Source organism: Aspergillus neoniger (genome assembly GCF_003184625.1).
Source record: "Aspergillus neoniger CBS 115656 unplaced genomic scaffold BO87scaffold_2, whole genome shotgun sequence".
Lineage (NCBI taxonomy): Eukaryota > Fungi > Ascomycota > Eurotiomycetes > Eurotiales > Aspergillaceae > Aspergillus > Aspergillus neoniger.
Genome location: NW_020291130.1, coordinates 87269 through 102391, shown reverse-complemented (window position 1 = coordinate 102391; position 15123 = coordinate 87269). Strand labels below are relative to the sequence as shown.

The 15123-nt window shown below is 52.3% G+C and overlaps 6 protein-coding genes across 6 annotated transcripts; 4 read left to right on the top strand and 2 right to left on the bottom strand.

Annotated features, from left to right (window-relative positions):
* Positions 1–121: 121 nt before the first annotated feature.
* On the top strand, positions 122–1366 carry BO87DRAFT_324286 (uncharacterized protein; the record flags this gene model as incomplete). Its single annotated transcript, XM_025620060.1, has 1 exon — positions 122–1366. A coding segment is annotated over one exon (1245 nt), but the record flags the coding sequence as incomplete, so codon positions are not given.
* A 391-nt stretch (positions 1367–1757) lies between these two features.
* BO87DRAFT_75079 (galactokinase galE) lies at positions 1758–3739 on the bottom strand. The gene is made up of 3 exons (XM_025629533.1): positions 2871–3739; positions 1930–2811; positions 1758–1876 (listed from the first exon to the last, which is right to left on the bottom strand). The coding sequence occupies exons 1-3, from the start codon at positions 3524–3526 to the stop codon at positions 1840–1842; spliced, it is 1575 nt and encodes a 524-aa protein (XP_025484460.1). The 5' UTR covers positions 3527–3739; the 3' UTR covers positions 1758–1839.
* A 1967-nt stretch (positions 3740–5706) lies between these two features.
* On the top strand, positions 5707–8595 carry BO87DRAFT_402965 (acetolactate synthase catalytic subunit). Its single transcript, XM_025625726.1, has 5 exons — positions 5707–5962; positions 6042–6140; positions 6212–6279; positions 6353–8038; positions 8099–8595. The coding sequence occupies exons 1-5, from the start codon at positions 5799–5801 to the stop codon at positions 8152–8154; spliced, it is 2073 nt and encodes a 690-aa protein (XP_025484459.1). The 5' UTR covers positions 5707–5798; the 3' UTR covers positions 8155–8595.
* Positions 8596–8870: 275 nt separating this feature from the next.
* On the top strand, positions 8871–10821 carry BO87DRAFT_372201 (RING finger domain protein). Its single transcript, XM_025622230.1, has one exon. It carries the CDS (start codon positions 9237–9239, stop codon positions 10677–10679), a length of 1443 nt encoding a protein of 480 aa, XP_025484458.1. The 5' UTR covers positions 8871–9236; the 3' UTR covers positions 10680–10821.
* A 204-nt stretch (positions 10822–11025) lies between these two features.
* BO87DRAFT_348595 (mitochondrial 54S ribosomal protein mL40) lies at positions 11026–11845 on the top strand. The gene is made up of 2 exons (XM_025620974.1): positions 11026–11346; positions 11424–11845. The coding sequence occupies exons 1-2, from the start codon at positions 11133–11135 to the stop codon at positions 11756–11758; spliced, it is 549 nt and encodes a 182-aa protein (XP_025484457.1). The 5' UTR covers positions 11026–11132; the 3' UTR covers positions 11759–11845.
* A 130-nt stretch (positions 11846–11975) lies between these two features.
* Positions 11976–13455, bottom strand: rho2 (putative Rho GTPase Rho 2; the record flags this gene model as incomplete). The annotated part of the gene is made up of 5 exons (XM_025620059.1): positions 11976–12748; positions 12799–12990; positions 13055–13060; positions 13131–13209; positions 13421–13455. The coding sequence occupies 5 exons, from the start codon at positions 13453–13455 to the stop codon at positions 12461–12463; spliced, it is 600 nt and encodes a 199-aa protein (XP_025484456.1). The 3' UTR covers positions 11976–12460.
* Positions 13456–15123: the final 1668 nt, after the last annotated feature.

Here is a 15123-nt window from a genome sequence, read left to right as displayed (position 1 = left end):
CCATTTCGCTATCTTCATATCCAAATTTCATACCTCAATTGCTGCTAATGAAACGCCCATAACACCTGTACACTTCATATAACCCCCTCGTATACTACCTTACACACATCGCATCATCACTATGCGAACCCGCTCAAGCGCTCCATCGGAGCAATCTCAATCCCCTCCATCCACTTCCGATCACCAAACAACAGCAGCAGCATCAACATCAGCACCCCCAGCGCAATCCACCCCCAAGAAAACTTTCATTCTCCCCTCCACCGTTAGCGCCGACGCACGCTTCCTCACCCTCCCCAGCCCGCGAAGCGCCGAACCAACCCGCTACTTCTTCGATCCCAAACTAGGCGTATACGAGTTCACCGTCCTCTCGTCTCCTCCCTCCGCACCCCGAAGCACCCTACTCGTGCGCAACCTTGATTCCTCCTCATCCACACCCCAACCGCCAGCGCACATCTCCAAGAAAGCCGAACTCCTCCTCGCCACCCCCATTGACATCCTCTTCTTCCTCATCCCCATTCTCACCGCAAACACCAAACAAAACAACCTCTTCCAACCCCTAGACGACATCATCGACTCGCTGGACGAGGAGCTCCTCCCACCTCACCTCCGCCATGTGCTATACGACGAAACCTTCCGCGGGATACTGTACGCCCGCGCCGCTGCGATAAGCGACACCGTTGAAGCGGGCGACGAGAAGATGTTCCGGTTTAACGAGACGAAACTTCTCCAGGAGCTTGTCGCGAAGGCGGATAGGATGGTTAGTGCGGGGTTGCCTCCGAGTCTTGAGGAGAGGTTTGTGAGACAGGCGCTGGCGACGCCGTTGATGGCGGTGAAGAGGGATGATGTGGCGGCTACGGGGGAGAATAAAGAGAATGAGGGCGAAGATAAGAACGAGGAGAAGGGAACGGAGGAGAAGACCACCACAAACAGTGAGGATGCAAAGGAGGATCTCCCCGAAGGCGTGAAGGTTCCTGAAGGCGTAGCTAACCTCCTACGGATATCTGTGGCGTTGTCATACATGAAAGAATGCTATCTGTCCAAGGAGATGAGCGCGCGGATAGACGATTTACTAGCTGCGCCGGAGAGTCCGAGGGATTTCAAGCCCATGCGGGATCATTTGGACCTTGTGGCGAAGCTGAGGGCGGAGGCGCTGGCGTCGAGGTCGCTGGGTGATTTCTCACGGAAGAGGAGTGTGGAGGATCAGGAGGCTGCAGAGTCCAGGGCAGAGAAGAAACGCAGGATGGAGGAAGAGGAAAAGAAGAAGAAGGCGAATGAGTCGAGGGGAGTTCGGGATCTGAAGAAGGTTAATACGACGGGAATGAAGAAGATGAGTGATTTCTTTGGAAAGGCGGCTGCGAAGAAGAAGGCTTGAGAGTTGAAGGGTTTGGGTTATGTTGCGTGAATATGCTTCGCCATTACTCTGAGTGATGGCGCACTTTGGAGTCTTGAGAAGACGCTATCGGGACTGTAAAGGTCCGTATTCCAGCAGGATGCATAGAATCCTGGGGTATTCCGTTACCCTCCTCGAGCCCTGGGCGTAGTGATCTGGCTTTCTGGTTGCCACGTATCCTGCTATTGGAACAGAAACTTGCAGACACTCATCAGTGCTGCTGTCTCTAAGCAGGAAATATTCCAAAATGATGATCCCGTCACAAAGATAATCCCATTTGTACATAGACTCTCACACGATATACACAAGTGCTTGGAAATTCCAATTGGACACAAAGGGTCGCTGTTGTTTGCAATCTGCAAGGGAAATAAAAGCCAACGCTGAATGATCCAAGTTCATGATGCCAATTATATGACGCACTACTTCAAAAAGAGAATACTACGCTACCTTTAAACCTCAACCTGGGCAATAGCTGCGCCCGTGACCCTGTCAATTACGTTAGTATCTGTTCACGAAAGAACCTAGGGTAGGAGACATACATGAACGAGCCGTTAGACGGCTTGCTAATGACCATGGCTTCAGCCAATTTCTCCTCGCTGATATCAGGGAAGTGCTTCAGGTAGTATTCCTCCTTCAAGGCCTTGGTAACAGCTTCGACCTTGGACTGGGGGAGCATGTGGACGGTGCAACCACCCCATCCGGCACCGGTCAGTCTGCTACCCAGGGTGCCAGCCCGACGAGCGATGTCGCAAATTTCATCCACCTCCGGTGCACTGCATTCGTACTGGGTGCGGCAAGAAGCCTGAGACTCGTTCAAGAGTTGGCCCAGATACTGGATGCGTCTTTCATCGAGGGTGCTCGCCTTCGCGAGGCATGCCTTGAAGTCCAAGACTCGGCGGGCCTCGGTGAAGCAGTGCAGGGCGCGCTGACGAAGGAGGAAACGCTCTGCTTGAACGGGGAAGGAAGAAAGGTACTTGGCTTCGAGCTCGGGGACAGTGATACCGAGGAGCTTGGCGATCTCCTCGCGGGTGTATCCTTCCTCTTGCGTCAGAAGCTCCAGGGTGCTCTGGATGACGGAGTCGATCTGGTACTCCAGGGGGTCGCCGAGACGGCCCTCTTTGCGCATCAATTCGTTGTGGAAGTTACGGAGACTGAATCCAAGGGAGCTGTTGTCCTTGGGGAGGGTCATGCCGTTCCGGGCAGCCAGAACCACGGCAGCGAGCGTGCACTCAGCGACACGGAGGTTGTAGTGACGGGGAGCGGTCTCGGCCTTGTTGGAGGTGACGAAGCTCTGGGCCATAAGGAAAGTGATTTCCTCATCGGCCTTGGGAATGGGAACGTGCTGAACGGAGAAGTTAGGGAAGAATTGGGTGTAGAGGAGGTATCCTCGGCGAGAGAAGATGGAGGCGGCTTGGTCCATGCTGGTAAGCAGTAGAGTTTAGCATCGGATAGTGAAATGGAGTGGTCAGTGGTAACATACCCTCCGGAGTAGACGCCAACTGCACGCTCAGACACTACAGCCAAATCAAGAAGATCCTGCTTCGAGACATCATGGTTGTTGGCCTTCATAACAGCCAAGGCACTGGCGCATACGAAAGCCGCACTGCTAGAGATACCACCACCCGGAGGTACATTACCATCCAGGAGAACCTCCATACTAGCAGGCACAAAAGAACCATCTGCATTCTGCTTACGCAAGAACTTCAAGGCACCCAGGAGCCCCGCCTTGAAGTAGTTAACCCACTCATGCTTCTTAGGGTCGATTTCAATGTCCGTGTCACGAGGCACGACGAACTCGCGGGTAGGGAACTTCTCCGGGTTGACATTGGCAATCTTTACAACAGAGTCGGAGCCAGTCGCAGGGACGACCTTTACAGCAATAATCACGTCCACGCTTACTGCTGTGGGGAGGACATCATACAGGTTGTAGTCGATGTGCTCACCAATGATGTTCACGCGACCGGGACTGCGAGCCACGAAATCGGGACGATGGCTGTAAACCTTGGTGAACTGGGAGACCAGGTTGTTAAACCGAGACTGATGGTGAGGCGCAACTGAAGTGACGGAGGCATCGTCAGTTGCGTAGACCTCAGCGATAGACTCTGTCTGGGGGACGAGTTCCTGCGGGGTTGCCATGGCGGGGTAGAAATGGGAGGAAAAAGAAAAATAGCAGATCACACGAGGGGAACGGGATATGGGAGAAGATGAGAAGAGCAAGGGAAAAAAAAAAAAAGAAACGAAGTGAGAAAAGGAGAAAAGCAGAAAAGCAGAAAGTAAGACAAATAGATTAATACCGGCTAAAACGTCAGCGTCCCTGAATCGCCAGGATAGGAGGGAAAAATTCGAGGTGGTGGTGCTCCGCAGAGACCCTGATCGGTTCCGGATTGAGCATAACAGGCTGGTCACGGGCGGGATAGTTCTGGAGGTGTGATTGCTTGAAGGCCGGGGAAAGAGTGGAGTTGCCCGGAAATGACACTCGCTCGCTGGAGTCGCTGGACGGCTCTCCGACTCGCTTCTCCAGTCCTTTTCAACCGATTCCCCGTGTGTTTCGGCTGATTCGGCATGGCCCTGGGGTCCCCCCAGCTCGGTCGGGATACCCTTCTGCTATTGTGTCGACGGCGAGCCGTTGTATCTTTGTTTCCGTTGAATCCTCGTCACACTTCTATCTCATTTTCGACAACCCCATTGTTAATGGATTCGACAGGTGCCAGCCAATCGACACCGTGTAAAGCATCCTCTTCTCCATAATCCCGCAAGACACCCAATTTAGCCGAACCCAGGTGGCCTCGGCTTCTGGACGGCCGAGTGGATGCCAACCTTTGCAAGTCGCACGGCCGTCTGTATTCTGTATAATATTAGAGAGGTCAACCACCACCAGCCAATTGGTACACCCTAATCAAGAGACAATATAATTAGTCTATACTGCTCTTAGTCAGGTATTGGTGTTCAGGCCCAGTTAACTATTGCTAGCTTCCTCGCCCGGTCGAGTCAAGACTGACTAGTATTGGATAGAAATTGTGGGGTAACAACATCACATTCCAATCGTTATCAAGAAACTGGAGAATTTATATCTTGCAATCCAAAGACCTTTCCAGAAAAGAAAGGGTTTCTGTTCGGTATATGAGCTCATCCCGTAACCTTCAAAAGTTACTTTACAAAGGTCGGGTGGTCCCGATCTCGGAAGAGCTCATTCCAGCAGAACCTATGCGCCTACTTCTAGTAACCCGGGAAGGGACAAAAGGCCGGCGGCGAATTTCTCATGCGCAACTCATGTGAGGCGATACAACAACACATCCTCTCTGGTTCTTACCTTATACGGAAGGACTGACTACACCATTCTGACCACAACGGCTCATTATTCAGGTCACGAGCACATAAACATGTACTCCGTCTGGTGGAGTAAACTGGATGGGATACCCAAGTTCCCATTGTGGCAGAAACTCTGCATGTTTGACGCAAGGCCGAACAAGTAATCTGCAGGCAGCCTATGTATGCTCAGCCGAGCTCGGTCCAGCTTCATGAATATGAGGGAAGTTCAAAGGCCAAGGTACCATGTTCCTAGACCTTGAGAATTGGGGGCATTGTTCAGGTATCGCTGACCAATGTTCTGAGTGAGTCATCTTCAGAGTCAATAGACAACCCCTCCACGGAGAATTACTGCACCAATAAATTGTAACTAGGGTAGAATCATACAATACTTGCTTTCTTTTTCATGCCGGTTACCTGCATGTGATGGAGATGCATTAGCGAGCCGTATTCGGACCGGCACCCGCGGTAGGAGTATATGTAGAAAATCCGAAAGTCTGTGAATACCACAGATTGAAGGGGTTATAGTTCAAATAGAAACTGTAGAAGCCCTAGTTACTATTTGATGTACTCTGCGGGTTGTAGTTAATTTTCTCCTGTCTCTTGGTTGCTATGAGGACTAAAAGTATGTCAGCAGTGAATCAGGCTAGTTGATTCTAAGCTCGTATAGCAGTTGGAACCTTGACAAAAGGCCGCACCATGACAATTACTGAAAAATAAAAATATGTGGTTGTGCAACGTCAACTTCTATCATCAACATCCCTCGCCTGTATTATTGCGATCTTGCAAGGCGTTGCTCTGGGGCAGACAGGACAAAACGAGAGGCTTGCATCCCAATCAGGTGACCGCTTTCGCGTCCAAGAGGGCCGATGATCGGAGCAGTGGGGTATCCGTAGCCAATGGGAAACCCCAGATTATTCGACTCCAACGGCGCTAGACCTGGACAGGCTAGAATGCAACCATAACCGTCCCCGAAGTCTGAGTCTTCGCTCCTGCCTTAAGGAACGGATCTCTTACTCACTCTTCCTGGTCCCGTTCTTTTTCCCCGTTGTGAGCACTCCCCTTTCTCTATTCCCAGGCCTGGCAGTCATCAGCCATCAAGATGATGCCTATGAGACCTTCGAAAAGCGCCATGCGCGCTCTGCATTACCAGAGGTACATTGCCTCTGGCAGAATGAGTTTTACTACTGCTTCCGTTGCTGCGACCGCGCCCCACCGCTTTTCAGCTCAGAAGAGATTCCAGAGCACCGCAAGTGCCCCGGCTGAGTGAGTATTATCTACAACTAGCATCCAGCTGGCTACTGGGATGTCAATTACTGTTGCTAACATGCCTGTGAATTACCAGAAACACGAGACCGATCCCCAGCCCTGCCTTCAACCAGGAACCTCACCGCAATGAGGTCTCGCCACTGCAAAATCGCCAGGTCCCCGAACTGGACGACTCGTATGCAGTCCCCTCAACAATTTAAGATGATTATGGGAGTAGAGCTGACCTGGTCCTTGGAGCGTAAACAGTTTTGTCGGACTCAGTGGAGGAGAGATCTTCCATGAGATGATGCTGCGTCTTGGCGTCAAGCATGTCTGTGAGTCACGCGTCTTTTTTTCTTCGGTTTCCCGGTATTCTTCAAGACCATAAGGTTGACCCACCACTTCTAGTCGGTTACCCTGGAGGTGCCATTCTTCCCGTTTTCGATGCCATCTACAACTCCAAACACTTCGACTTCGTCCTCCCGAGACATGAACAGGGCGCCGGACACATGGCCGAAGGCTACGCCCGTGCCTCTGGAAAGCCCGGTGTCGTCCTCGTCACCTCCGGCCCTGGAGCCACCAACGTTATCACCCCCATGCAGGATGCCCTCTCGGACGGTACTCCCATGGTCGTCTTCTGCGGTCAGGTGCCCACCAGCCTGATCGGTACCGACTCTTTCCAGGAAGCCGATGTTATCGGTATCTCCCGTGCTTGCACCAAGTGGAACGTCATGGTCAAGTCCGTCGCTGAACTCCCCCGTCGCATCCAGGAGGCTTTCGAAATCGCCACCAGCGGCCGCCCCGGACCTGTCCTCGTCGATTTGCCCAAGGATATCACCGCCGGTATTCTCCGTAAACCCATCCCGATGAACAGCACCCTGCCCTCCCTCCCCAGCGCTGCGACCATGGCTGCCCGTGAACTGAGCATGCAGCAGCTCAAGGGTACCATCAACCGTGTGGCCCGCCTTGTGAACGTCTCCAAGAAGCCCATCCTGTATGTGGGTCAGGGTCTCCTTGCTCGCCCCGATGGCCCCCAGATCTTGAAGGAGCTGGCCGACAAGGCTTGCATTCCGGTCACCACGACCCTCCAGGGTCTGGGTGGATTCGACGAGACAGACCCCAAGGCCCTGCACATGCTGGGCATGCACGGATCTGCCTATGCCAACATGGCCATGCAGGAGGCTGATCTCATCATCGCTATCGGTGCTCGCTTCGATGACCGTGTGACCGGTAACATCTCCAAGTTCGCCCCTCAGGCCAAGCTTGCTGCCTCGGAGAACCGTGGTGGTATCGTCCACTTCGAAATCATGCCCAAGAACATCAACAAGGTTGTCCAGGCCAACGAGGCTGTTGAGGGTGACTGTGCTGAGAACATCCGTCTCCTCCTGCCCCACGTCGAGGCTGTTGCTGAGCGTAAGGAGTGGTTCGACCAGATCAACGACTGGAAGGCTCGGTTCCCCTTCTCCCTCTATGAGAGGGAGACTGCTGAGGGACCTATCAAGCCCCAGGCTGTCATTGAGAAACTCAGCGATCTCACTGCTCACATGAAGGACCGTACTGTCATCACTACCGGTGTCGGTCAGCACCAGATGTGGGCTGCTCAGCACTTCCGCTGGCGCCACCCCCGTACCATGATCACCTCTGGTGGTCTTGGAACTATGGGATACGGTCTCCCCGCTGCTATCGGTGCCAAGGTTGCTCGCCCTGACGCTCTTGTCGTCGATATCGACGGTGATGCCTCGTTCAACATGACCCTGACCGAGCTCACCACTGCTGCTCAGTTTAACATTGGTGTCAAGGTTCTCCTCCTGAACAACGAGGAACAGGGTATGGTGACGCAATGGCAGAACCTTTTCTACGAGGACCGCTACTCGCACACTCACCAGAAGAACCCCGACTTTGTCCCGATGGCCCAGGCCATGGGTGTTGCCGCGGACCGCTGCACCAAGCCCTCGGAGGTTGAGGAGAAGCTGAAGTGGCTGATCGAGCAGGACGGCCCTGCCCTTCTGGAAGTGTTCACTGATCGCAAGGTGCCTGTGCTCCCCATGGTGCCCGCTGGCTGTGCCCTGCACGAGTTCCTTGTTTATGACGAAGGTATGGTCAATGATTGTTCGGATTGAGTGAATGAATGCTAATAAAATTCTTGCAATACAGCCAAGGAGAAGGAGCGTAAGGCTCTGATGAAGAAGCGGAAAGTTCCCGGTTTCTAAGTGAGCCGCGGATGCTAGCGATGAGTTGCCATGCCTGTTATTTGAAAGCTGCAAAAGTGCCCACCCATTCCTGATCTCTTGATATCCATGGCGTTTCTGGCAGGTTCTAAAACGCTAGCGGGTGCCGGTCTGCGCCCCGGAGACAAGCTGCAGCGGTCTACTTCGACCAGAGAACCCTGGACTAGCATGGTGCAGGGCCGTGGAGAGCACTCTATAGTAGCTCCACTCGGTCCCGTACTGGGGTCCTGAGCTGAAAAGACCTCTGGCTGGGCTTGGACCTCCTTTCCCTTTTATTGCTTTTTCCATTTTCACCGTTTGCATTATGGCTTGCGCGCAAAAGTTGCCTCAAACGTTGTTGTGGGAAATCCAGCTGTATATAATCCTTATGTTGCTGTAATCTTTTGTATGACCTTGGAAATACTATCATGAGGCATTGAAAAGGGATGAGTGTTCCTGGATGACGCGATAATTTAGTGCTGACTGGAGCAGCGACGTAGAGTATGCTAAGTGGTTAGTGGGCAGCTAGTTTATCTAGACTACTATCTACAAGTCATCCAGATTGCTGCATCCGCCATGATGGCGCAAAGTGAGGTGATCGGTCTCGGCATCACGTGAGGGTCGAACAATTGGGGTCCGCGGAATGCGCGCCTTTATGTTTCGCCGCCGAACAGCCGCGGTTCACATCCGAAGGTCACTAGCGGGGGGCTGGGAAGTGGGAAAAGTAGTACGGAGTATCTCACTAATAAAGCCTGGTACTGACTACTGAGAGCCTGGGTCGACTGAGACACCGTCGGACTTGGTTGCTTGCTGACTGAGTTATTTGCTTCTGCTCTGCTGCTTCTGCTGGGGCAGAGTGCAGATGTCGGAGCTGCCTAATAGGGCTGTGACTCTAAACTCTCAACTCTCTCTCCCCTCCGTTCTCGCCTCCAGTTCTCTCTCTCTTTCTCTCTCTCTCCCACCATCTGGTGACTGACGCAACTTGACTAACCTCCCTCTCCACACATGATGCAGTGCTTGTTTCCGTAACTCCCCGTCCACTCCTCTACTACTGTTGTATCCACCCCTCTTGTGTCTCCCACATCATGGCCTCCCTCCCAGGTTATTCGGCCTCTAGCCGACCACAGTCATCTGATAATAATAATACCTCCACTACCCAACAGAATAGCGTATCCACGAATATAACCAGCAGCGCTTCATCGACAGAATCGTTTGAAGCTAGCGATACCGTCCTGCTCAACGGCACCTCGGATACCGCCACCGCCCATGGATCCCCGACAAGTCCGACTCTCGCCGATACGTCTGGTGAGGAACCACGCAGATGTTGGATTTGCTATACAGATGAGACAGAGGACTCTCCCCTTAATTCACAATGGCGCTCGCCATGTCCATGCGCCTTGACCGCCCATGAAGCCTGCCTACTTGACTGGTTGGCGGATCTCGAGAATCCCCGATCGCGGAGGCGCAACGGCCATGACGCAAAGATGCTGTGTCCGCAATGCAAGACCGAAATCATCGTTTCTCGTCCCCGAAGCTATATTGTGGATATAGTAAGACTGGTTGAGCGCCTCGCGGGTCGGATGGTCCTCCCAGGAATGGTTTTCACGTTAGGAGCAACCGTGTGGGCGGGGTGCTGTGCGCATGGAGTATATTCGATGTATTTTGTCTTCGGGACAGACGAGGCTCGCCAGATCTTGGAGGAAACAGCTGATGGGGCATGGAATTCGGGGCTTAACCTGGGGTTGCCCCTCATCCCGCTCGTGTTGATCTTCTCGCGCACCCGGTACGCAGATGGTCTTCTTCCTGCCATCCCCGTGATGTTCTTTGCCACACATCAACCGGGACAGGAGCTGGAGTTGGATCTTTGGCCGCCCAGTGCGGCAGTGACGTTCGCCGCTCTTCCATACCTAAAAAGCTTTTACGGCAGCGTCTACGAGAGAATGTTTGGCAAACTGGAGCGGAGATGGATTGCGGAAGTACAACCGCGCTCGGATGTCAATGAGTTTGACGATAATGCGCCGCCCGAACATCCCGAGCCAGACCCACCTAACGATGACAATGGTGTCCTGATGGAGATAGATTTGGAGCTACGGATGGGCAATGAGGACGGGCCGCAGGGCTTGTTTGGCTTTAACGGAGGAAATGCGCAGGGTGGACAAGGGCAAAACCAGGGTGGAAACGGCCAGCCATTGGGCTTGGGTCGACGGGATGAACTGGTAGCCGACACAAGTAGTCTGGCGGATATCATCCTCGGCGCGCTTGCGTTTCCCGCTATATCTGCATCGATGGGCGGGCTGTTGAAGTACATTTTACCTACTTCATGGACGACGCCATCTACGTTGGGCAAAGCCCGACCAGGACTGTTGCAGACCCGCTGGGGCCGGAGTGTCGTCGGAGGATGTGCATTCGTGCTGTTGAAGGATGCGCTGGTGTTATATTGTCGGTGGAAATTGGCGCAGACGCACCGACGCCGCAAGGTGTTGAACTACGATCGATCGAAGAAGCGGGCTGGAAAGGCTGATCGATAGTGAGAGAGATGATGGAAGCATTTCTGGCGTTTAGGCTGATGGATTGAGATACACTCTTTGCTGGTTTTGAGCTCTTTGCAATTGATGACGAGCGATGCAGATGCCTTGGTAAAAGTGCGAATATATACCTTTTCCCTTCGAATGAATCGTACGAATAATAGTAATTTTAAGCATTTATACATAGTAATCCTACAAACCGATTGTAGTATACACGGAATACAAAAAAGGCAGAAACGGCGCTTACTTAGCGCGCGGCAGATAACCAACCGACCAGGCAAGCCAACCAGGCTAACCCAGTAAGTCAGACCCAACTAAATCCACCTAAACTTCCGCTCCGGCGCGCAGTGTCTGTCTTCCGAACATTCTTAGAAACCACCACCGCCCCCGACCCAACACCCAACCCAGAAATCACCGGAGAGAAGAACTAAGAAAAAGAAAGGAAGAAAAATCAAAATGCGCACCCTCTCCCCCGTCCTCGCCTCCCTGGCATCCGTCTTCCGCATCCCCATGACCCGCCCAAACCTCACCAGCACCAGCAACACCATCACCAACACTCTCCGCCAAACCCAATCTCAATTCCAGCCTCAATACCAAACCAACCAATTCAGCACAACCACCACGCTCCAAAAGCGAAAGGAGTCCGGTTTCCGCGGCGACCGCAGAATCAGTCCGTACCCCCCTTCCAACCCCAATCCCTCCCCCCAATTCCAACCACACCTACTAACCACTACCCCAAAATAATAGCATTGATCCGCTACTTCCTCCACCACCCCCTCACTCCCCGCCCATTGCGCTTCTCGCGTACCCGCTTCCTCCGACACTGGACGATCCACCGGGCATGGAACCTCTACCAGGGCCAGCAGCGGCGGAAGCACGAGCTGGAGCTGCAGAGACAGTGGCAGGCGATGCAAGCCGCCTGTGAGGAACTGCGTACTGGTGCGGGCGATGGCGGGAAATTGTTCCGCAAGAGTATGATTAAGACGGGTGTGTTTAGGGATTTGGTCCCCATTGAGTATGCCCGGTTGCAGACGGATGGGCCTGCGAGGGAGGGGTGGAATCATGAGTGGAAGAGGGATTAAATGGTTCCTATCTCCGAAGGAGATATCTCCGGAGGAGGAGGAGAGGGGGTTTTTCATTAAGGAGAAAGGGGAAATGTGATGGAGGAGAAGGGGGATTGGGGATGGGAATGGGGTAGAATATAGAGGGGGTTAGTTGAGGGTTTGTTATATTACTATTGTCATGTATGTTTCTGTCTATCTGTTTGTACAATATGTTACTATATTATGGGTTGTTTTCGGTCAGTCTATTGTGTAGGTACTGTGTGTCTACTGTGTCTACTGTGTAAAGTGTAGTATAGACTGGTGGATACAATTTCAATACAGGTATAACCGCTAGTGACAGTAAGACACAGAAGAAGGCAAACAACACTGACAACAGGCAAAGAAGACACTGAAGAAGGCAAACACCAAATGAACGAATGTCACCAAGCGTGTCCCCCCCGGAGACCAAGGGTATGTCAACATGCGAAACATGATATTCGAACACAAAAGAAGAGGCCCTCCCAAACGCCGCAAATGCAAGATATATCGATCAACATCCGTCACCTTCACTCTCCCTTTTCTTCGAAATCCAATTCAAACTGGCACACGCGTGTCGCGCGGCAACTGCAAGTGCAACATGCTCGAAGCGCATAGCAAATAAACCCATCATGGCTGGCATGCAAATCGCTGAAATACCATCAGAGTCGGCGACGTATCTATCGCAAAGTCGTCATTTCCCCATTATAGCACAATGCAGCATGAGCTTTTTCGCTTGTCGAACGTCAGGAGCGCGGCACGCGTGGCCGCCTCGAATACATCGTCGACGCCTTCGCCGGTTAACGAGGAACACTCGAGATACTTGCGTGCTCCGATCTGCGTTGAGATGTCGCTTCCTTCTTTAGACGTCACGAACTTTAGCGACTTCTTTCTCATCTCCTCGACGGCCAGAGGATCTTCCCGCAGATCTTTCTTCAATCCGACAAGGATGATAGGAACACCCGGACATCGTTCGTTCGCTTCTTCAATCCACTACAAGAACCGGTCAGCGCAGTCCAGCAGTAACAGATTGGTCAGACAACCTTATGTTTGACGTTCTCCAGCGAATCGGGCGTGTCCACGGAGAACCCAATAAGGATCACATGCGCCTTGGAATAAGCGAGCGGACGCAATCGTTCGTAATCTTCCTGACCAGCAGTATCCCATAGTGCCAATTGAACCGAACGGCCATCCACTCTGCAATCCGTCACGTAATTCTCAAACACCGTCGGAACCTGGTTGACACGCGACAGTCAGATGCATGCTAAGTAGTCAGCGAAGGAGGTGATAGGTACGAACATAGTGCTACAGATCAGAAACCGGTTAGCCAATGAAACTCCATCGATCAGCGCATTGGAGAAGAGGGTTGACTTACGGTTGGAAAATAGCCCAGGGTGAAGACGCTGAGCAGACTGGTCTTTCCGCAGGCACCGTCCCCGATGATCACCAACTTCCTACATGCAGGTCAGCTCAATGCCCCATTCGTTCATGGCATGGATGATGCATTGGGGCTGGCTGCACCCCCGCACCCCCTCTATACGAGCAATCCGGTCGAGTGACAGCGGGTGGGCTGATAACGGGAACCAGAAATCGGCAGTAGATAACATGATGGCCTCAGGTGCACACCGGAACCCAGGAACGACAGACAACAGGGCGGGAACATACCTTCGCATCACATTATCAGTCTGTTGTTGAGCCATTTTTTCACGAACCGGCTGGGGATCACAGATCCCTGAATCGATGAAGCGAGAATGCACGAATGGGTCGAGGCAATGCGAGGGCGCTGACGAGCCCTGGCGGAACCCGGAACGGAATAAGAATCAGGCAGCAGCAGGCAAGGCTGGCCAGAACTGCGGTCGGGACAATGGTCAAGGATAAGGTAAGAGGAATTCGGTGGGAAGTTTTTTTGGGGAAATGCGATTTGTGGGAAGGAGGGGAGAAAATTGAAAAATAGTTGATGAAGCCCCTCCCCCTAAAAATTAAAGAATACAAGAATGAGGAGGAAGCCAGGGAAAATGGGGAGGGGGTGGATAGCTTTTGCCGGGGGAATGAATGGATGGATGATAATCTGGGAGAAGTGGATTTGGGGGGGCCCAGCAAAAGACTTGTCTCGTTCCTTCGGGAAGGCGGTCGAGCGTTGAGGCTGACGCTGATCCGGAAGGGAAAGAAACGAGAAAACAATTGAAAGATTTGGGGGGTGGGAAATAAACGGATACGCACCTTCAAACACGATTAAATACTCAACCGTGGTTAAGTCGACGGGAAGTAACTTGAGTAGTAACTTAGCTTCACTATAATAGCATTTGATATAGAGGAGATGACGAGGCAGGGAGGGAGCCAGCTGGTAATGATTATGATGATGATGATGATGATGATAATATGAAGGAGTATTTAGAAATTAGAATAGATGCATCCTTGTACCCTCACAATCCAGGCATCTCACTCCATATATATACATGAATCGGTACGGCCTCCCACCACGCTGACCGAATGGGCACAAATAGCATCAAAATGGACGCCCAGCATCACAGCTCAACCAACCAATCCCACTGGCAGCTAAACGACTTCCCCCATAGTAATCAAAGGGAAGGAGGGATCGACCCAGTGATGGCCCAGCTGAAGAATCGTCACCGCACGGCCGCTTGTTACTAAGGTTAGAGATTTGTCTCAGACGTTGCAGGCTAGACGGTGGTTTATTTCGCGATAGTCGCTGTTACTATAATGAGGGTGGAGAGAGAGAGAAAGAGCGCGTTGGTCCAGAAAAGAGAGGGGGATCACGCCGGGACCAAGGGGCCTGGCACTGCTGCTTTACCATTGGACCATTGATCCATTTCATGGCAGTTAGTATATTTATAGCCCCCCGGATGCTCTGGCAGGGAGGGGATGCCGATGAATGGGCAAGTCCGGTTTCCCGGTTTCAATTTTTCTTTTCCTTTTTCTGTTTCTATTTTCCCCAGTCATCCTCGTGGTGGAGGAGATGGTGGGATGTTTCTTTTTTTGTTTTATTTTTTTTTTTTCCCTCTCTTGCCCTGACCCAGTCAAACCCGTTGTTGGTCAAACTTACACACACAAAAATGCACTCCATTTAGGATCCACTGGATAATCGCTAACTACTGACTAGATACTACTGCTAAACTCTCAACAGTTTTTGACAGTTTCTCACTCACCTTCCTTCTTGAATCAGTTCCTCGTATTCCGTCTACCTTTAGAGCTGGGAATGCATGAGTAGTAGATTCAGAACTAGTTACGGCGCCCTAAATCCTGGCACCAGTAATCACCCCGATCCCCTTTACACACAGTACAGCCACTTCAGGGGATTGAGCTCCATCATACTATGGCTGAGCACTGAGCAGGGCTGTCCTCGTCTC

Excerpts from the sequence above, each read along its gene's own strand:
- BO87DRAFT_75079 (XM_025629533.1), bottom strand. The coding sequence starts at position 3,526 with ATGGCAACCCCGCAGGAACTCGTCCCCCAGACAGAGTCTATCGCTGAG. Across the intron at positions 2,812-2,870 it reads GTTGGCGTCTACTCCGGAGG|CATGGACCAAGCCGCCTCCA; the intron begins GTATGTTACCAC and ends ACTGCTTACCAG. Across the intron at positions 1,877-1,929 it reads CCGTCTAACGGCTCGTTCAT|GGTCACGGGCGCAGCTATTG; the intron begins GTATGTCTCCTA and ends CGTAATTGACAG.
- BO87DRAFT_402965 (XM_025625726.1), top strand. The coding sequence starts at position 5,799 with ATGATGCCTATGAGACCTTCGAAAAGCGCCATGCGCGCTCTGCATTAC. Across the intron at positions 6,280-6,352 it reads TCTTGGCGTCAAGCATGTCT|TCGGTTACCCTGGAGGTGCC; the intron begins GTGAGTCACGCG and ends CACCACTTCTAG. Across the intron at positions 8,039-8,098 it reads GTTCCTTGTTTATGACGAAG|CCAAGGAGAAGGAGCGTAAG; the intron begins GTATGGTCAATG and ends CTTGCAATACAG.
- BO87DRAFT_372201 (XM_025622230.1), top strand. The coding sequence starts at position 9,237 with ATGGCCTCCCTCCCAGGTTATTCGGCCTCTAGCCGACCACAGTCATCT.
- BO87DRAFT_348595 (XM_025620974.1), top strand. The coding sequence starts at position 11,133 with ATGCGCACCCTCTCCCCCGTCCTCGCCTCCCTGGCATCCGTCTTCCGC. Across the intron at positions 11,347-11,423 it reads CCGCGGCGACCGCAGAATCA|CATTGATCCGCTACTTCCTC; the intron begins GTCCGTACCCCC and ends CCAAAATAATAG.